The sequence below is a fragment of the Equus asinus genome, chromosome 8, assembly GCF_041296235.1.
Source record: "Equus asinus isolate D_3611 breed Donkey chromosome 8, EquAss-T2T_v2, whole genome shotgun sequence".
NCBI classification, from domain to species: Eukaryota; Metazoa; Chordata; class Mammalia; order Perissodactyla; family Equidae; genus Equus; species Equus asinus.
The window spans coordinates 58,561,691-58,582,120 of NC_091797.1; the positions used below are offsets into that span (position 1 = coordinate 58,561,691).

Below are 20,430 nucleotides of genomic sequence, written 5' to 3' on the forward strand. Positions count from 1 at the left end.
TGTAATTAACAAAGCAAACATGTTCATACATACCATCGTTATTTTCCAGACCATTTTTGATGATAACATGTGGATATGTAAAATGCATCTAAATCAACAAAACTACATATTAGGGCAATTTCTGATTTGTGGAAATTATAATCTTTTCAAAAACAAAAAAATGTCAAAATCTCCAGTGGTCCTCGGTTCGGCTGAGTCATCTTATAACTAAGCAACTAAGCCCATTTTTTGTAACTTCAAACACAGAAGGCACTGAATTTCTAGGTGCCCTGAGTCCTATCAGGTTTAACTTCTAAGACCACACAGGCATGAATTATCCTCTTGAGAGAAAAGAACCAGTCTAACTCAGACTAGTTCTAACTCAGCTGGGGAAGGAAAAAGAAGAAAGTAAGGAGACAGTGTGAGCCACAGAATGCCCAAAAGAGAAACCCAGTGCCCAGGGAGGGAGGGAGGACAAAGGTATAGCAGAGACAACATCACTCACAAGTTAACACTATGCTCCCCTCCCCATTTCCCCTGGAGAAGTTATAAAACTAATGCCACTGTTTCCTTGATAATTTATCTACATAAAAGGTCGTCTGTCAGGCCATTTACTACCTTCTCAAGAAACTGTATTTCCTTGAAAAGAACTCACAGGTGTTCCAACTCACCAATTTCCTTTTCTACAAGTTGACAAAAATCAGCATTTCTAGCAGATATAAAAATGGAGATTGTTCAAGCTAATAGTAAAACTTACCCCCAAATTTTCCTCCCCTACAAGTCGGTCCACACATCCCGTGATCCTGGAAGCTCTGTGAGCATGTGTAGGAGGAACACAAATTCCCTCTGGAAGATCCCAGCAAGATCCCAGCCAAATCAGAGGCCACAAGGATGAGTTCCCAGGGCCATCTTGATTCAGATCTGCTCCTTCCTGCCTCCCGCAGCCGCCTCTCAAGATTTCTGCATGTGGCACGTTAGCATCGCATTTTTACATACACAGGGACCAAAGCAATCGGCCAGTCTCAAATAATGACAAAGAGTCAGGCCAGTATGGGCTCGACAGCAATGGGAATGCATCAAGCCACCCCTGTCAAGCGCACAGGGGGACAAATATGACACAGAACACCAACAGGGCTGGTCCACAGGCTGGCTCCAGGGGACAAATGGGCAGCAGAGTCTGTCTTCCAGGCCCACAATCTCCAATTTCCTTCCTTCCTCTATCCCTTCTCCTGACATGCCTTTTTCCTCCCATCTGCAACCAAACCGGCTCTTTTCTCCTTCATTCAGGTTTTAATAAGAGTTTGAAATAAACTCCCACAGAATCAGATTACAAATACTCCTTTTTAGCAAGTGAGGCAGAAATCATTGATCAGTTTTGAAAGCTTTCAATCCAAGGAACACGTGACGAATGAAAGAAACCCACTGGACGTCCCTGTTCCAGGCAGAACCACGCAACCCAGACAAGCACATGATCTATCACTCAAAATGAAAGTGGCATGTGAGGAACTCCGACCTCGGGCCTATAAATGGATCTTTTTCCTAACTGGAAATCATCCACAGCTGAGTCAGATGTGAAACTAAAAAACGGTTGCCATCTTGTTGCGGACAGCATTAGAGAAAGGAAGTGGGGAGGAGAGAGGGAAAGAAAAGTGGGTAAAAGATGAAGAGGGGGAGGGGAAGAAGAGAGAGCAGAAAGCCTTAATTTCACAACAGAGCTTATCTGGCAACATCTTTACAGCATTGGCAAACTCCCTTAGCGTAACAGCCAAGCAGGAACTCTTATCTTTTGAGAGGCTTCCAGAGGACCCGCCACTTCTTAAGGGACTTATTAGGTATAGGTGACCATGTTTTGTTTTGTGCTTTAAACCACATGACTCTGCCACCCTGGCCACAGCTGACCAGAGCAACTGGGGACCTAAATGAAGGTTAGCCGTCTACAGAGGTCAGCAGTCGCCTATGAAGTGGTGTGAAAGGACAACAGGGTCACTCACTGTACAGTGACCACGTGACCCAAAGCAAGACTCTCTGGGTACAGCTGAAGGAGACACAGAGAGGCAGTGCTGTCCACAGAGCAGCACAGAGTCTGATGACACAAGGGGAAGACAGAGAGTAGAAGCCAGAGGGCAGTGGGCCCCACAAGCGAGTGGAAACTCTGAAGCAGAGATGAGGACTCCAGATAAGGAAAGAGAAGCAGGCAAAGCAGAAGAAGCAGAGATGAAGACATGGAGACACGAGCATGGCCGACTGCTCGATGTTACTAGGGTGGTCCTGCTCTTGTCCTACCATTCTCCCCAGACACGGAGGATGCCTGGCCAAGCTGCCCTGTCATTACAGTAGCCGCCAGCCACAGGTAGAAAGGATATTTTGGGTATATTGGGTTAAATGAAATACAATATTTAAATTAATTTCACTTGTTAATTTTTGTTTCTTTTAATGCAGCCAGTAGAAAACTTAAAATTACAGAGGTGGCTCACATTATATTTCTATTGGCCAGTGTTGTCGCTCCCCATAAGGCCATTTCATCTGTGAGATTTTTTTTTCCCCTCTGGCCTATTACTTCTCTGAGAATCCCAATCACTGCATTCAATTAGAACAATCTTAAAATGTCCCAAACAAACAACCCATATATGAACTAGAAGGACCCTCAAAACAGAAACGACCCAGATTTCCACATGGCGGAAGTGACAGTGAACCAGACGGCCACCTACGTTTCCAGTTCATTTACCTCCTCGTGACGAAGCCCCACCCTCGGGCCTGCGCGAGGTGCCGTAAGAACAAGGATCCTCCATACACATAACACAGAAACTATTTCAAAGGCTTACTATTTTAAGTTTTCGAAATTCAAGAATCAGTACATTTGTTTTCCATTGCTTTTTGATCAGTAACCGCTAACCAGAGTGTGAAAATCCACTTCCGACAGATCAATAATCACGCTGAGAAGTCAGGCTGCTACCCTTAAGTTTCTGTTCAATAAACTGATGAGAGTCGTAATTTAGAATCACGGACTCTCAGAGTGGAAGAGACTCCCACGCCTTCCTGTCCGACACTTGATCCATGAGTTTCCTCATAGAATTTCTCCAGGCTCTGCTTCCGCATATCCCTTGTGCCTGCTCAGCACTGAGGAAGCGTCTCATTCTGATCCCAGACTGATGGGTTCTTGTATCTCCCACCACTGACCCTACATTCTTCTTGTAAACTACAGAGTTGGTGCAATTTCTCTCTCACGAGCAAATCTTTTGTTTATGTGAAGACGTGATCCCTCTCCAAGTCTTTCTCAGACTGAATATCCTTTTTGTTTGTCTTGGTCCTTTTTTAAAAGATGGGGTTTGCCCTTTTCTCCTTCTTGGCTACTCTCCTTGGAACCTGCTTTGTCAATGACTCCCCTTAAAGTATGGTGCTCAGACTCCAAAAATCTCCATCACGCTTGGTCCAAGCAACACAAAGCGAGAAGTGGGGCTTCACCTCCCTTATTCTGGACACTACAATTCCATATAAACAACTATATGGTCATGACTCCCCACCTCACTTTCTTGAGCTGCAATTTCTTTTATCACTACAACATTACTCCTCCCAGCTCTGGGAAAACCCCACCAATTTAAAAAGCGTTTGAGGAGATATCACCTCACACCTGTTAGAACAGCTATCATCAAAAAGACAAGAAGTAACAAGTGTGGGTGAGGACATGGAGAAAAGGGAACCCTGGGAATGTAATTTGGTGCAACCACTGGGAAAACAGTATGGAGGTTCCTCAAAAACTAAAAACAGACCTACCATATCATCCAGCAATTTCACTTTTAGGTATTTATATGAAGAAACGAAAACAGTAAAACTCAAAGGGAGATCTGCACCCCCGTCCACGTTCATTGCAACATTATGTTCAACAGCCAAGATGTAGAAACAGTCTAAGGGTCCATCGATGGATGAATGGATAGAAAAAATGTGGTGTATGTATGCAATGGAATATTTTTCAGCCATAAGAAAGAAGAAAATCCTGCCATTTTTAACAACGTGAATGGACCCTGAGGGCATTATGCTAAATGAAATAAGTCAGACAGAGAAAGACAAATACCATATGATCTCACTTGTATGTGGAATCTGAAAAAAAATAAACTCACAGATATGGAGGATAGATTGGTCATGAAGTGGGTGAAGGGGGATGCAGAGGCCGTGGGGGGTAGGAGAAGTGGGTGAAGGTGGTCAAAGGTACAAACTTGCAGTTATGAGATAAGTAAGCCCTGGGGATGTAATGTACAGTATGGTGACTACAGTTAGTAGTAGTGTATTGTATATTTGAAAGTTGGTATGAGAGTAGTTCTTAAAAGTTCTCATCACAAGAAAAACAACTGTAACTATATATGGTGATAGATGCTAACTAGACTTATTATGGTGATCTTTTTGCAACACAAACAAATATCAAATGATTATGTCGTGAACCTGAAACTAATATAATGCTATATGTTAATTATATGTCAATTAAAAATAAATAAATAAAGAGGTTGGTTTCAAGTGGTTAGAAAAAAAGGAAAGCATTCCAAGTCTATGAAGCTTTGTATACCAACATCTAAAACAAGTATCTGCAGTGGTTCACAGAGAATCCCCTGGAGACTGAGCAAATACCGACGGCTGGATCTGCCCTGGACGTCAGACCTTCTGGGAAACGGGCCCCGGCCTTACACATTTTTTTAAAGCTCCAGGTGATTGCAGAATGCATCCAGGGTTGAACCATGAACTTTAAGAAACCATCAACCTGATCCATATATTGATTCAAATCCCTTTTCCCCCAAACTGTGAATCCGAATTTTTATTTTGAATTGAACAAGCAGAACTGAATTGCTTCACTCTAAACAATTGAGAACATTCATATCGTTTGGAGCTTGGACCAAAAGAAAAGTGGCGTTAATTTAGTAACAACTGAGCCCTAATTGAAAATCAACTTAAAAAGAACATCAGGCTTGGGGAGACCCGGTTTATAATTGGCATGTCTGCTTACTAGCTGGGAAGTTGAGCTCATCGTGTAACCACATTGAAGTTTCTCTGTCTATAAAATGAAGGCACTGGTCGAGAAATCTTAAAGGTGCTCTAAATTTCTAATTCAATTCCAGGAAAGGACTTGCAAATGAAAATTTTTAAAGTTGTACCCTGTTCCCATTTTGAAAGGATGTGAATTCAGCTATGGGAGCTTCAACAGGGTCAAAAGTATTATTAAAATGTTCAAATTGCCATTCCAATTTAATTGACATTTATTCCTGATTGTAAGAGCCATCACACTTAAAGGAGAATTGGGTTTAATCTTTCATTTGCACCCAGGGTTCCCTCAATCCTGACCATAGCTTTTTTATGTGTGTACAAGGAAGATTCCCCCTGAGCCAACATCTATTACCAATCCTCCTCTTTTTTTGCTTGAGGAAGATTAGTCCTGAGCTAACATCTGTGCCAGTCTTCCTCTACTTTGTATGTGGGACTCCTCCACAGTGTGGCTGATGAGTGGAGTAGGTCGGCACCCTGGATCTGAGCCCACAAATCCTGGGCAGAACTTTAACCACTCAGCCACGGGGCTGGCCCCAATCCCTTGCCACATCTTAAGGCTGCAGCACACATCTGAAGTCAGTCTATGGACCCAGAAAGGTAGGTTAGTATATCAGCAAAAGCATCAGACAGTAGGGCTCTCCTCTGCCCTGCTCATCACTGTGCTTCAGTTTCCTCATTCATAAAATGGAGATGAGTTATATCACCTACTCTGAGCAGAGCTGCTGAAAAGATTTTTTTAAATTAACATTTGAAACTGTAAAGATCTTTGAAATTTTAATTTTTTTTTACTATTTTTTGAACAGTTTATTCGGTACTGACCATGCAATGTTTATTCATAAAAACAGAAGTTGAGACATACATACCAGGAATCCTATTGAGTGTCACCCAGAAATGTTCGTCAGGGCTGTAGGTGTCCTTGGACCAGGAAAGTAAGTCAAGTGCGAGCTGGTGTTGGAGAACGAAGTTAGCAAATTCCCTTGTGAGGGCCACGTAGGCAGTGCCAAAGTAAATGGTCATGTTGTGTGGAGGCAGAGTTTTTAAATTTGTTGTTTTATGCACGTAGGAATATTTTTTGCTTAATAGTTCTCGGTGGACATACTTAGTCCGTCCAATGGCATGAGCTGGGGGCAGCACTCCTGGGGTAATGTTTTTTCCTTTAAATCCTTTCAGATACTGAACTATTTCCTTGTTGGTTTTCAGGGGGAAATCCTGCCCACAGGTGTTGATGGCGTATTTCCATGGCACCTCCGAGGCCGCGAGGTCTTTGATGCAGTTCAGGTCCGCCTGGAGCCTGGAAATCCCGCCGTACACAACTGGCTCCATCTTGGAGGCCAGGAAAGCATTGGGGAAGCAGCTCAGTAGTTGCTGCACCGCATCTTTAAATGTATCTGTCGCCTTTTCATCCACATGAACACAATAGACATTCTGAGGCATGTAAATTGCCCTGAAGAGTCTCTCAAAAGTGCCAAAGTCTTTGTGGATGGTCACTGCGTAAGCCAAAGGGAAGCCTGCCTCTTCTTCAGACAGTGTTTCTGTTATATAGTGACTCTGAGCCACGTAGTCATAACAGGTAGAGTCACTGAGGGTGGTTTTCAATGCATTCTCTGTTGGGTAAAAAACCTTTCCGTTGAAAATCTGATGACAGACTTCTGCTAACAGTGAAGCATTGGACAGAGACGTCCTCAGAAACTGTTTACTCTCCCATAACTCATTATTGTAAACAAATACAAGAACCAGGACAGTGATAAGAGAGACACTAAAAAGACAGTGCTTGCAAGAGACCATTATTCAAAATCAGGAAATGAGGCAAATATCTCAAGTTCTGATCAAAGTGTAGCTATGTTTAACTCACGTGTTCTCCAGAATCCATAATCATCCTCTTCACAGATACAGTTCTGACTGGCTATTCCTGCCCTTCCAAGCGACAGTGCTGTCCTTTCGTTTTCTCCCTTCCCTCCTCATTCACTGCTGTGTTGCACTTCCACTTTGACACATTTCTGAAGGTGTGCCTTTGGATTTGGTCTCCTGCTAACCTGCAGCCTGTTACCAGACAAAAACAAGTCAGCTCAGGAAGGTTCCGGGGCCATCGTGTCCACCTACTCCCACAGTAAAATCACCAAGGAGAGAGCTCACCATTCTGCAAGTCATTGCTCCTAGGACTTCAACCCCAGCCTCTCCTGTGTCAGCTCCCCAGCTCCCCAACTTCCTGTTAATCATTGTGTTTGAGTGACTGAGTTTGTTTGCTTAAATAGCACTGCGAAGTTAAAAGCTTCAGTTCTAAGCATGTGAACACTGCCTGGAGAGAGGCTTTGTCAATAAATATTTAGTGCTTAAAAATAAATCGCTGAACCCTGTCTTTTTCCATACACATCCCCCTCTCTGTATTGGCTGAGAATGGAATAATGCAAGGCATATGACTGGCTGTGGAGCCAAATTCTTTCCAGGGCTTAATTTTTTCTGCTGCTAGGTAAGGTCCTGAAAAAGGTACACTAACAAGCTTACCTCCCCACCTAACTTACTACACAGAGTGACTGGGCACTAGGATAAATAAAGGCTCACCAAAAAAGGGAAAAAAAACCCAAAAGAACTAAGAGCTCCTTGTCCCCCAAAATTGCATAGAGGCTAAAGCTGAAGTCAGGGAATGTCAAGTCTATTTCGCCCCAGCTCAAGGAAGGATACAGGCGCACCAGCCCGATGCCTGGAGTGGGAGGCGGCAGGAGCCATCCCAGTTTGGGATGTTCCAGAACTTAAGGAGAGAGACTCTGAGATTCAGATTTATAAAGTCTTTTAAAGAGCTTCCTTATCTGTAAAAAGTGAAAATAATTTTACCACCTTCATAGGTCAGTCGTGAGAATAAAGCGAGATAACATATATGGAGATCAGCGCCCGGCAACAAACCGGACTGGGAGGGAAGGGTAAACAAGAACCCCTCCCCCCACACTCACTCACCAAGAAAATGACACACCTACTGCCTCTCCTTTGAAATCTTCTTGCTCCTCCCTCACTCTTCACTCTGTGAGCCCGTGCCAATTACATTATACATCCAGAATAGAACTGATGTTTTGTTTCATTTGGTAGTTAGCTACACATGGGTGTGAAAGCCTGCTGTGCAGCACTCAGAAGGGGGCACTAAGGCGGAGCTCACATACTCCTCATCTATTTCTAGCTCCCACCACGGTCTGCATACTAGACAATCAAATATTTATTGATTGAGGGCTCAAGTTTTCATTTCCCTGTTTCCCTGATCACATTACTGTGAGATTCCAAGTATTCATGATTTGTAATCTATATTTGTATCTGTGGACGTGGATACATTCAATGTACTTTTTCCCCCCAATACATCTTAATTGTAAAGACAACATAATATTACAGATTGTTTGTAAGCACAATGTTTTCATGTCCTGTACTCTCATTTACTTCTTGCCCATAGTCACACACATTTTGATCTTGCCAAGAACACATGGGAGATGTAAGTTTGCATCCTGTGTTTTGCACTTAATACCATAGTGTAACATTTTCCATAGGGTTACTCAGTCTTCACTGGGCATTGTCTTCACAATCATTGCTTTAGAACACAAGCCTGAAGTTGTTATTCATTGTCCTTTTCTCCCACCCCTACTGAAAGCTAACGCATTACTGAGATGGTTACCAATTCTGTTTCCTAAGCGTCAGGAGCACAGGAAATGATAACAAAGGGCCCAAGGAGATTCTCCAGAACCAGATAAGTCAGTCTTCACTTGTTTTAGGAATCAGATTCTACAGCATGACTCAGGTGCATACAGTCTTGTCTATATGACCCAAAATAGAATTCAATCAACCCATATATATATTTACATAATTATCTTTCATGTGTCTATCCAGAATTCTTTTGAACAAATTATTTCTTCAATACTGTAGTCACACAAGAACAATCTTTTCTGAAATGATGACTAAAATTTCTCTAAATCTTATTTTATTTTTTAATATCCCTCTACCTAGAAGGACTGTCCACATCGACCGACATTGACTGGGAATGACTGAATGAAGGTGTCAATGCCCAATTATGTTTGTCTAAACTACTAAATAATTTTTACAGCTTTTTCTCCTAATGTATCCACATAATTACATCAGCTCTTCTTTTGTTTATTTTGGCTGTCACCTCATTCTTGGTCCAGACATTTCATGCATAAAAACATCTCTAATAATTTGTCTGTTTTTCTCTGAATTTATGGCTCCCTGAATTTACAATTACAGGGTGAAAAACGTTTGCAATTTAATACCGCACTGCAGTGGAGTCCTTAATTGTACCTCACCTGAAATGCTGTGAGGGTCCTTTGATTTTGAGCTTTAGAAACATCCACAATTATTTGAAATAGGATCTTGGACGATGCTAGATATTTTTAAAAGAATTAGTATCAAGTTTTTTTTCCTCCATCAAGCCGGTGCCCTCTGATGCTTACTCTCTTGGTGGTCCCGTGGGAAACATGGGGAATGCTGGTTCCCTTGACCCTCTGGCTTTCCCTTTTGCAACACACCACTAATCACTCTTCTAAATTCTGGGCTCTATGTTCCTGTGTTTGTGCCAAATCATAGAAGGGGGTGATAACGAGTGAGCGAGTCTTCATCCCAGCTTGAACATTAGCTGAAAACGAATACCCCAAATCCTAAGTTGGAGGCAGCCATCAGGAAAGATAGAGTTCTGAAGAAATTGGGAACCAGTGTAGACTTGCGGCTTGGTCTCAATAAATGGCAGGGTGTATATTTATGTCCCAAGTTCAATCTATACCAGCTTATTTCTACTTAACGTATACTCTTATAAATTCTCACTCCGGGACATAAAATAATTTTTATTCCACTGAGAAAACTGCAGTTGGAGTTTCAGCTTAACAACTGGCTGTAGAAAGGGAGCAGAAGAAAATGCCGTCGTTTCTCCAGATGCAGATACGCTGCCCATCATCCTCGTCTTCCTCATTCTTGGGGCCATATGATGCCCAAAGTGCTTTTCATGTATTCATTTCATGATGACATCACCTCTGTGCCCAAGGTAGACACCAGGGAAGCGAAGGGAAGCTTTCTCGGAGTCTGCAAAAGCTTGGTGAGGTGGCGGAGAAAGAGCAGCTTGGATGATAGTGGTTGTAAGTGCACTCGATGTTGTGTCCTTTTTCACTGTCCCAGCTGTTTCCCTGCCCTGGCTCCCTCCTCTCTCCCTCTTCTTTAGCCCTCTGTTTATTTATGTGTCTACTATAGTATTGATAAATTCATACCTTGTTTTACCCCCATCAATTTTTTTTGATAACCACAAGAAATAGCCTGAAGCAACAGGGCTTAAAAGAGCTGAGGAGTGCGGCAAACAAAAGCTCTGGATTGTGTGTCACAAAGTCCCCATTTGGACCAAGGCCACTCTTGACAGTTTGGAGCCCTTGACCAAGTCATTTGATCTCACACCTCACACCTTGCTCTTGGGTAAATTTGAAAAAACAACCCTGCAGTTATTTGGGGCTCTCCAACCTCCACCGTGGCTTCCTTTCTAGCCTGCTCACCCACACCTCTGAGTCTCGGTTTTCCAATTCCAAAATCAAGATGACATCAGTCTCCTGGGGTAGCTGGAGGGATTCCAGAAGTAAGATACATAAAGCACCCAGCTCAGGGCTGGCCAGAGACATCAGAGCTAATTTCAGACCATGAGGGAAAGCCACGCGTGGGAAGAAGAGAGCAGGGAGAAAATGGGGAGAGTTGCGATAGTTTAACATGAAATAACTGGAAATAGGATAGCAGGAAAATGCACGAACAAGCTGGTGCTTGTAAACAAGCAGTCAATTCAATATCTCTGGGGCAATGCAAAGCTGAGGCAAAGAGCTGAAAGGTGAACAGCTCCTCTGTATTACGTAAATTCTGTGCCCCAAGGCACTTTCCAGCTGCATTTGCAGCCCGCAGCTTTAAATGCCAAGGGTTAAAGGAATAGCTTGAGCCCAAGAACCTCAGACGTCTTAACAGTCCAGCCTCTCTCCCTGCTCAGAGAGTCCTCAGGTTTGAGTTTTGGCTGGATTTTAGAGGTTGGGTGTCATGCGGAGAAGGTAGAACGGGGATCCAATCCCAGCGCCACCTTGGCTTTTTCACTTTTCTAGATTTCTCTCTTTCCTTCCACTGCTCTAATCCTCAAAAAGTCCTTGATCTGATTTTGAAGTTATAGGAACGTAAGATCCCGCTCCCCTAAGTGTTCCAACTACAAGGGAGACCTTGAGCTTCTGATCCCCGAGAATGACATGCTCAAAGAATGTGGCCTCCCTTCTTCCAATTGCAATATGCTGTTCAATCAGAACAGAGTACAAGGAAACAGATCCCCTAACCCTAGGGTCCCCAGGCGCTAGAACTGCAGTGTCCCCATTTCTTCTCGAAGCCCACAGTCTACAAGGAGCTCATTGATGCCTACTCTCTATTTGGCCAATCCACCACCGGATGGGGAAGGACCTTCTTTATAAGAGACGACTATCAAAGGCTCAAACTGATAAAATGAGGAAAATAGAAAAGTAGCTTTGAGTTTGGAAAAACCTGAATTTACTTAGTAAATGTGTCTTTAATTCTGGAAAACGGATTTTTGTAGAATTGCAAAACTACTTCATTACTTTTCTAGCTGGTCCAGGACTTCATTTTCAGTTTTACCTATTAGCAAATGAAGTTCATATTCACAGGAATGTCATGGGGAGTGACTAATTGAATAAAGTACATTTTGAGCGCCGGACAGTGCCAGGTACTGTGTTAAGTTCTGGAAACATTTTCCCCTTGCCTGAAGGGAACTGAGGAACATAACGCAAACCATTAAGTTAGAAATGAACATTGTCCTTTAATAAAAAGCTAAAAGTTTTAACTAAGATATATATAGATACTAATGATTTAACAAGACAAATGAAAACTCATTGTCCCCAGTAAGCATACCACGTAATGGAACAACATACTAACATGAGCTGTTCTTTGAAAAACCTTTAGAAACGGAAATCTCGTGTCCCACGATGAAATGATTCGTTCACTCATTCAACGAACATTTTTTGTGTACTTATATTATGCTACGCACTGTGCTATGTTCTGGAAATATAAAAGACAAAGGTAGCCCAAATGAGAACAAGGCTACTGGATCTTAAACAAACAGCTCTGGGGGATTAAGTAGAGGTAATATTGTAGGAAGACCGTCTCCCTCCCATCTCCTCCCTCCAGTAGTTTTCCAGCAAGTTGGCCCCTGCCTACCTCTCTGGGTTCCCAGGAAGATGAAGTTGCCTGGAAATGTCCTTCAGCAAATACTCTCCGTCTCCTTAAGGTAAAGCCAGGTTCACAGCAGTGTTTAGAAGTAGAATAACAGAAGCTGGAATGTGGAAGTGCAAAGTTCTATTTGCCTTTAGTCCCACCCCCAAAGGCCTGGACTTCAGAGGCTCAGCGAAGAGAACCATGGAAGGAAGGAGCCTCGATGTCTCAAGTTACGGTCATCCCGCTGCTATGCAATACCTGTTTATTCCTTCCTTGCAGCATCCTGGACGGCTTTGAGTCTAACTCTTCCAACCCCAGAAACGACGTAAGAAGCGGCACAGGGAAATAACTGCCTTTGATGCAGCCGGATCTCCCGCTCGGATCCTCCAATAGCGGGCTCGTGCCAATCATTCTCTGGTATTTTTCTGAGATCCTCCCCCCCCCCCCCCCCCCCGCCCCCAGTTTACCCACTCACAGGTTGCTTTTCCCAGAGAAAGGACTTTCGGATTCCCTTTACAGACCCTTTGTGCTTAAGGTTCGCCCTTAAATTTAGCTGCAGGTGGGAAGTCCCTAAAGTCCCCGATGTGGAGTGACCTCTAACAGATTTGTATCTGTTTTCCTCACAAATGCCTTCCCGCTGGGGAAGGGAAATCACAAGGCGGCGGCAACAGGATTCCATAGGAAATGCCTGGGCTGAATTCGGAGGCCAGATTCTAGCCTCCATCACGCACGCAAGTTGTCTATCTTGAGCAAGTCACTTTTCTCTGATCCCCAGGTTCCCCCCAGGCCACGCAAACAGGAGGGTTTGTGTGCTCTTTACATACTCTTTCAGCGATGAATTATGATACACGTTCCAGGGAACAAGCTCAGTGTTATTATGAATTTATCCAGGTTCCTCTCTTCCTATAAATGGTCAGAAGCAACTTAGAAAATTCAACGACGTTTTAAAAATAAAATTTGCAGTGTTTTTCCTATCTTCTTTTTAACCAACTAGATTTCAGGTTAAATGTGAAGGATAACGCGTTCCCTGACAGTGAATCCCAGATTTCCCAATGGGCCGATCTGCCACATTGTCCAACGGACAAGCCCTTCCTCTGGGGAGAGGCTGGGAACTGAGACCCATGTGAGGCACGCAGGCCAACCACTCATGTGTGATAGCTCTGGGAGGATGCAGGGGTCACTGCCCCGCCCCACCCCCACCCCCAGCAGCGAGGGCTCTGGGGAAAGGCTCACACACTTGGGCTTGGAAGCGTGGGACAAGGGATGTGAGTGGGCAGGAGAGCAGAAAGCCAACACAGTCTTCAAAGAAGCACTACTGGGCAGCGCTGTTCATCCCAAAGATGGCGACTGACTTGTGTTTGAGTGGGTTTTGAGAAAAAGAGGCAATTCTTATGGCCAGAGATATGGATTTTGAACCTAGAATGGCTTTCAGACTTTGATTTGGCTACACAAATCCTGGAAACTCCGACATTCTAAATAAATTCATCTGTTTTTGTGCCTTACTTATTCTTAAGCTTCCGTCCTATTATTCAAGCCCTCAGGCACTCTGCAAATAAGGCTGTTTTCTCATCTCCGCCTCTCCAGTTATGAACCTTTCCTTTCTCCAGTCATCTGTACAGACTGGGTTTTCTACAAACTGCCAGCTCTCTCTCTTCAAAATTATTGCTTAAAATTACACATTGTAAGCAAGAAGGGCTAGAATTCTCTTCCAGGGCATTCATAGCTTATCCCCGATAGTTCTTTACGGCTTATCAAACCTTGTTGGGTACATTACCTACCTAATAGAGACCAGGAATTCTTTAAAAAATAATAAAATAAAATAAAATAAAATTTGCAGGAGTAGAGTCAAGAGAAGCTGAAGGAAGAACAAGTCAACAGTTCTTAAAATTACTTATTCCTGAAGAGACTAAAAGATGCCCATTTGACCAGTTTTCTTTGGAGTGTTGGGATTATGAGGAATTACTGCTTCCTGTATACTTTTTCCTATTTTCCGTATTTTCTAAAATGGTCATGAATTATTTTTTCTGATTGGGCAAGAGAAATTTCAAAGGCCTTGACTGGTTATCTTTTCCCTCATCCTATGCTGAGCTGCACGTGTTAGGCCTGGAGCTACAATTTGACTTTCTCATTAGTGTGCACCTTCCTCAATTTCTTCATGGCCTGGCATTCTGTACCATTTGCAAAAGTATAAAAAATAGACAGCAGCCAATGGGAATTTTGCTAGAGAGGTAAATAAAATGCTTTGTCTGATTCTATACCTTTACCAACAGGGGAATAAAATCATTGCATATCTGTACTGGTATACGTCGGTGCTTTACAAACCCTTCCAGATGGCTTTTGAAGATGGAGGAAGGAAAGAAGCAGCAGCTGTTCTGAAGACTGAGGATTGGGTCTTCTCATTTGATAAGAATCAGTCAAGCCAAATCATCTCACAAGAGGTGATTTTCTCTTCCTTGGCAATTACCTAATTATTTCACTGTACCCTTTAACAGATCGTGCCCATTCAAATTCCCACAGTGCTTTCCTACACCTTTGGCTCCATTCTTTTCTCTAAATACCCTTATCTTTTCTTCTACTGACCCACTCAATCTGCTCTTCATAATTAACAAGAGAGCATTTAAATTCTGTGCCCAGCATGGAGAAAACTGGCAACCCACAAACACAATGAAAAATGGCTAATACACGTTTAAAAAATATTCATCTTCAATGAATTGCAAATAAAAACAATAATGCAATTCTTTTTCTGTTTAATTCAAATATTTTTTGAAAAGAAATATATCAGAACATCCACTTTTAGCAGAGGTGAGATGAACTAAGCCCTTGTACACTGGTGGACTGGTTGAAAATTAGGACATATTCTGGAAAGCAGCTGAAGGAGTTCAGAGAGTGCTACCCAAAATATGCCACTATGACATAAAGATTATTTTGAGCTAAAGGCAATTGGGAAGAAGCAAACACAACAAAACTCTCTGCCCTCCCCGTCTCTACCAGGAAGGGTGGGAGGAGGCTTCATCCCCTGACACAACTCTAGACATGTATGGAGCCAGCACCAGAAGCATCTACACAGCAAACCTTGCTAACTAGCCTTTATCGTCCATTAGTTTCCCCATATATTGACCCTACCGCAATTTACCACCCTAAAAGCCCAAATTCCTTTTTCATTGTCTTGTCTCTTCTCCACAAATTTATTGTTCTTTGTTCAGATGCCATATAAGCCCCAAGTTGTAACCATCCCTTCGAGTTACCCATCACTGAGTTTCTCTGTGTGTACAGCACTGCATGTGTTAATAAACCCTGTTTGTTTTTCTCTTCTTATTCTGTCTTTTGTCAGTTTAATTTCCAGGACCCTAGCTGAAAAACCTAAGAAAGTAAAGAAAACATTTTCTTCTTTTTTCCCTACAGAATTTGGCAATATGTATCAAGAACTTAAAGTGTTCCTATCTTTCCATTTTTAAAGTTTTCATTTCAAAGGCAGTAACACTAACATGTGACAAAGCGTTATGCAAAAAGGTGTTACCTATTTTTGATGTTATCCAGCAGTGATTACAATAGCATTTTACACAGTACAAAACTGGAAATGAATGCTCAACAATTGAGGAACTGGTAAGCAAATTATGGTACATCCATACTATGAGAAAGAATGCAGTTATTTCATATTTTCGGGAAGATAGAGAAATTATTCTGATATATTGTTAAGTGAAAGTAGTAGGACACAAAAAATATGTAAATCAGTGTGACCTAACTACATAAAGCAATACACAGAGAAGGAGATAAATAATGCAAATATAGCCACAGCAAGTACTTCTCAATTTGCATAATGTATAATTTTTGCTTTCCTACTTTTACTTTCAATTTCTACCTACCAATTTTATTTTACACTTTTCTTTATTTCCAGGTTTTCTACAATAGGAATGTATTTTATAATAAGTGAAAAAGTTTTTTAATTTTCTGCCCACCAATAGCTAATACAGTCATGCATCACTTCATGATGGGGATACGTTTCTAGAAATTTGTCATTAGGCGATTTTGTCATTGTATGAGCATCATAGAGTGTGCTTACATTTACCCAGGTGGTACAGCCTACTGCACAGCTAGGCTATATAATACTAATCTTATGGGACCACTGTCATATATGTGGTCTGTCCTTGACCAAAACGTCGTTATGTGGTGCATGACTGTACAGGGTTTTCAAATTTTACACGAAGGGTGAGTTCCTGAAGACTCACATGCCTAGTGTACGGCACTAACAAGAGGGCAGGGTTTCTATTCACCAATCAAAGTGAGGCTGCCTTGTGGCCAGGCCTAAACACAGTCTACAGTTCACTTGGCTAAGAGTGCTGAATTCTTTTTAAAAAAATTTAATTTGGAGAGATTTTCATTATTTCAAATTGTTCTTATAGAGATTTTATTGCCATTTTCCAGATTTCAAACTTTTCAAACATGCACAATTCAAATTCACATCAAATGAGACTATAATGAATAATCCTTGCTGAAGATAATTGAATTCCTAAACAACATACTGTAATTACTTAAAAAACAGTTTTATGTGCCATATCAAAGATTTGTGACACACAATGCAGTAGAAATTTAATAAGTATGTTACACAAGCAAATAGTATATTTATTGATATGTAAGCAGTATAACTTATTTCGTATGAATTCCACTGAAAAGACACAAAAAACAGTAGTCTGTAGTATGTCAATAAAGTCTGGAAACAGGTGAACATACATAAGGCCATCAAGGACATTTTCAAAGTGTAAAATACACACACACACACGCACGCATGCACACACAGAATGCTTCCAGACTTTATGTAGAATGGAAATCAAGTCTCATGCAACTGGGATCCTATTGACTGTTACTCAGAAATGCTTATCAGCTGAGTATGTGTTTTTCGACTACCCGAGTAAATCCATGGCTCTCGGGTCTTGAGGAACAAAATTAGCAAATTCTCTCGTAAGAGCCGAAGTAGATGGTCAGACTATGGGGAGGAAGCGTTCTCATCCAAGTCTACAACATGAAAGGAAACAACAGTATCTCTGTTCCATGTGCGTGTATTTGTTCCTTCTGATCATATGAGGATGAGGCAGCACCCCTGGGGTAACGTTTTTCCCTGTAAATCCCTTCAAATACTGAACTATTATTTCCTTTGTTGGTTTTCAGGGGGAAATCTTGCTCTCAAACATGTTGGTCAAACATATTGATAGTGTACTTCCACGGAACCTCGGTGGGTACAAGGTCTTCCAGGCATTTCAGGTCAGCCTGTAGCTTGGAAACTCCTGCGAAGACCACAGGCTCCCTCTGAGAAGCCATAAAGGCATTTACAAAGCAGCTCAGAAGCCTTTCCACTGCGTCTTTGAAAGCAGCTGTGGCTTTCTCATGCACATGAACACAGTAGACATTTTGAGGCATGTAAAGAGCCCTGAAGAGCGTTTCAAATGTATCCGTCTTCGTGGATGACCATGACATATGCCAAAGGGAACTCAGCTTCATCTTTAGACAGTAGTTTCATTATGTAGTGATTTTGGATCAAGTATTGTTGGCAAGTTATGTTCTGCAATGGTGTCTTTGATATATTTCCACCCAAGAAGATTTTCTTTCCTGTCACAATCATGTCACAGACTTCTTCAAGGACATTTGACATTTTTCCCATTTGCAGGTATTTTTGCTAGACTCAATTGTTGCTATACAGGAACAAAAGAATTCTAGAAATGGCCAGAAGCCCTACAGTTAACCCAAACACCTTCACCTTCATTTTTCCTTCCATGTCTTCTTCATTTGCCATTTCCCAGAATTCATACCATTGCTGAAATCAGTCTGCAAGTCCATCCTGACTGTTGGAAAATCTACTCCCATTTTGAAGCTCAGTATCTAAGGGATACTGTAAATATTCTGTAAGAACACGGTTACCCTCCGATGTTGGTCTCAATGCAGACACCGATGAAAAGGAGTTAATAAATAACCTTAGTCCTCGTTAGTTGTATTTGTTGAGTCCAAATGCTTGTTTCACGCCCTTGCTTAATTATAGCTTGGTAACTTGTTGTTTTCTTGTCTAACCAAAGGGGTGACTCAACGGTCACAAGGACTTATGAGCTTGTTTTGCAGAGGAAAAAGAATGCCTCAAGGAAGTTACGACCACCAGATAACCAGCCCCCTGCTGCTGCTAACACCAAAAAGTCTGGTTGCTCAAGGTCTTATCTGAAGTGAAAGAAACACGGATTTCCCCTTTGTTTCCCTGAAACTCCTCCTCCCAAGCCCCTCAGCCCTATAAAGATCCCCTGCTTCCTCCTTTTGTTAAGTTGGATCTGAGAGAACCTGTTCTCCTGCCTTTTTGTTTTGGCCAATTCAAATAAACCTATATACTTCCAATCACTGGTGTCTCAGTGATGTCTTACTGTGCATCAGGCACGGACCTGGGGTTAAGAGATTTGGTATCAACTTCTTATTTTGAGCAAGAAGAGAAATATTGCCACTCATTTAAGGGACAGGGAATCAACCACAAGCCCACAGTTCTTCTCTTACACTGAACGGATTGAAAGGATTGAGTGGATCTGAGAACATGAACCACTGGGGCCAACTGAGCAAAAGCTGAGCAGTGTTAGGTGCCTTTGTCTACGTCAACCTCAAGTTAAGATCCTCACAAATCTGCCACAGCTGCCAACTCAGGGTGGCCTTCCCCACATGGGGTGAGGACAGAACATGTGTCTGTCTTGCAGCCATTTTACCCCAGAGAAGGGCACCATCGCAATCACCGATGTCATCTTTGAATACCAGGGACAATATATTTCTTCAACTTGGGGCAGTCTCAGTCGTCCTGAGGTAGGTCATCACTGACATTTACATTGACAGCACCTAGAGTTACTCACTAGCAGTGTTTCTCATAGGACTTCAGAGCTGGAAAGAGTCTTGCAGATTATTCAGACCAACTCATTCAATTCACAAATGCAAAACACTGAAAATGAACTCTAACTAATAGCCTATCACACTCTTGTTTCCGTTATCTCACTGACAACCTGTGAGGTAAGTATTGACATATCCATTTTACACATGAGGAAATTAAAGCACAAATGAATGCTGATTTGCCTGATAGCCAATAATGAGTTAATGGTAGCATCAGGTCTCAAACCCAACTCTTCTGATTCCACAGGCCTTCTACCCGGAATATTCTCTCCTCCCACGTTTTCTTGATGAGTTCCCCCATCCATGAAGTCCCCATGTGGCATCTCTTCCCTGGTGTCCCTTCCCTGTCCCCACAAGTCTGAGTTAGGAGCCCTTCCACCTGCCCTAATAGAACCTGGTACCCTTCTAATTGCTTGATTCTTTGTTCCATCACTAGCGCATGGCAGACTATCTACTGATCATTGTATTTTCAGCACCCAGCTTACAGGAGGCCCTCATCATTGGATTAAGTCCAGTTGCTCTTCTTCCCTCTGTAACAGGGCTCAGGAAAACTATGGTGGGGGTGGGGTGGGGGCCCAATCTAGCCTGCCGCATGTTTTTGTACAGCTTGTGAACTAAGAATGGTTTTACGCTTTTAAACAGGTGAAAGAAAATCCAAAGAAGAAAAATATTTTGTGACCTGTGAAAATTATAAGAAATTCAAATTTCCATCTCCGTAATACAGTTTTACCGGAACACAGCCACATTCACTTCTTTTCAGATTGTCTATGGCTGCTTCCCATCACAACAGCAGAGCTGAGTAGTTCCAACAGAAACCATCTGGCCCCCAAAGCCTGATGTATTTACTACCTGGCCCTTGACAGACGTTTGCTGATCCTTCCCCTATAATTACTGATGCTTCCGCTAACCATATGCTTTTGGTACATCAAGATGACTGTTGTGGACTTGGTACAATTTTACAGCTTTTTGCTTTATTTTCTAGATTTTCTTGTGAATGCTACAATGACATCATATTTGGGAGCACAGCATGAGCTTTAAAGAGAGACTTATGTGGGTTTGGCCTGGTTTTGCTGGTTCCTAGCTGTGTGGCTTGGGCAAGTTGCTTTACCTTTCTGTTTCAGTTTCTTTTTTTATTGCGGTAACATTTGTTTATGTCTGGCTACATGCCCACTTGGGCAAGCAATGTGGGATAGGTTATGGAGAGACCAAAGAAAAGACCTGAAGACAGCGTACGAGACATATAGGTTTATTGAGAATTACGTACAGGGAGTGTCCAGGGGCGGCTGGCTGGACGGACTTGTGCACTGC

General features: G+C 42.3%; 1 protein-coding gene and 1 pseudogene across 5 annotated transcripts in view; both read right to left on the reverse strand.

The window, feature by feature from the left end:
* The window catches only part of GCNT2 (glucosaminyl (N-acetyl) transferase 2 (I blood group)), an 87,081-nt gene extending 74,268 nt beyond the window's left edge, over positions 1-12,813 (reverse strand). Inside the window, exons 1-3 of one of the 5 annotated variants that reach the window (XM_044773249.2) lie at positions 12,481-12,617; positions 12,226-12,340; positions 5,871-7,047 (exon numbers count right to left, since the gene is read on the reverse strand). In XM_044773249.2, the coding sequence (XP_044629184.1) occupies positions 5,871-6,792 (922 nt within the window). In that variant the 5' untranslated portion in view covers positions 6,793-7,047; positions 12,226-12,340; positions 12,481-12,617. Of the gene's footprint in view, positions 1-5,870; positions 7,048-7,140; positions 7,275-11,943; positions 12,067-12,225 lie in introns of those variants that run through there. The other 4 variants (XM_044773248.2, XM_014844634.3, XM_014844646.3 and 1 more) reach the window with 4 other exon arrangements.
* A 4,241-nt stretch (positions 12,814-17,054) lies between these two features.
* On the reverse strand, positions 17,055-18,571 carry LOC106833251 (N-acetyllactosaminide beta-1,6-N-acetylglucosaminyl-transferase-like; annotated as a pseudogene).
* Between the last annotated feature and the right edge of the window lie 1,859 nt (positions 18,572-20,430).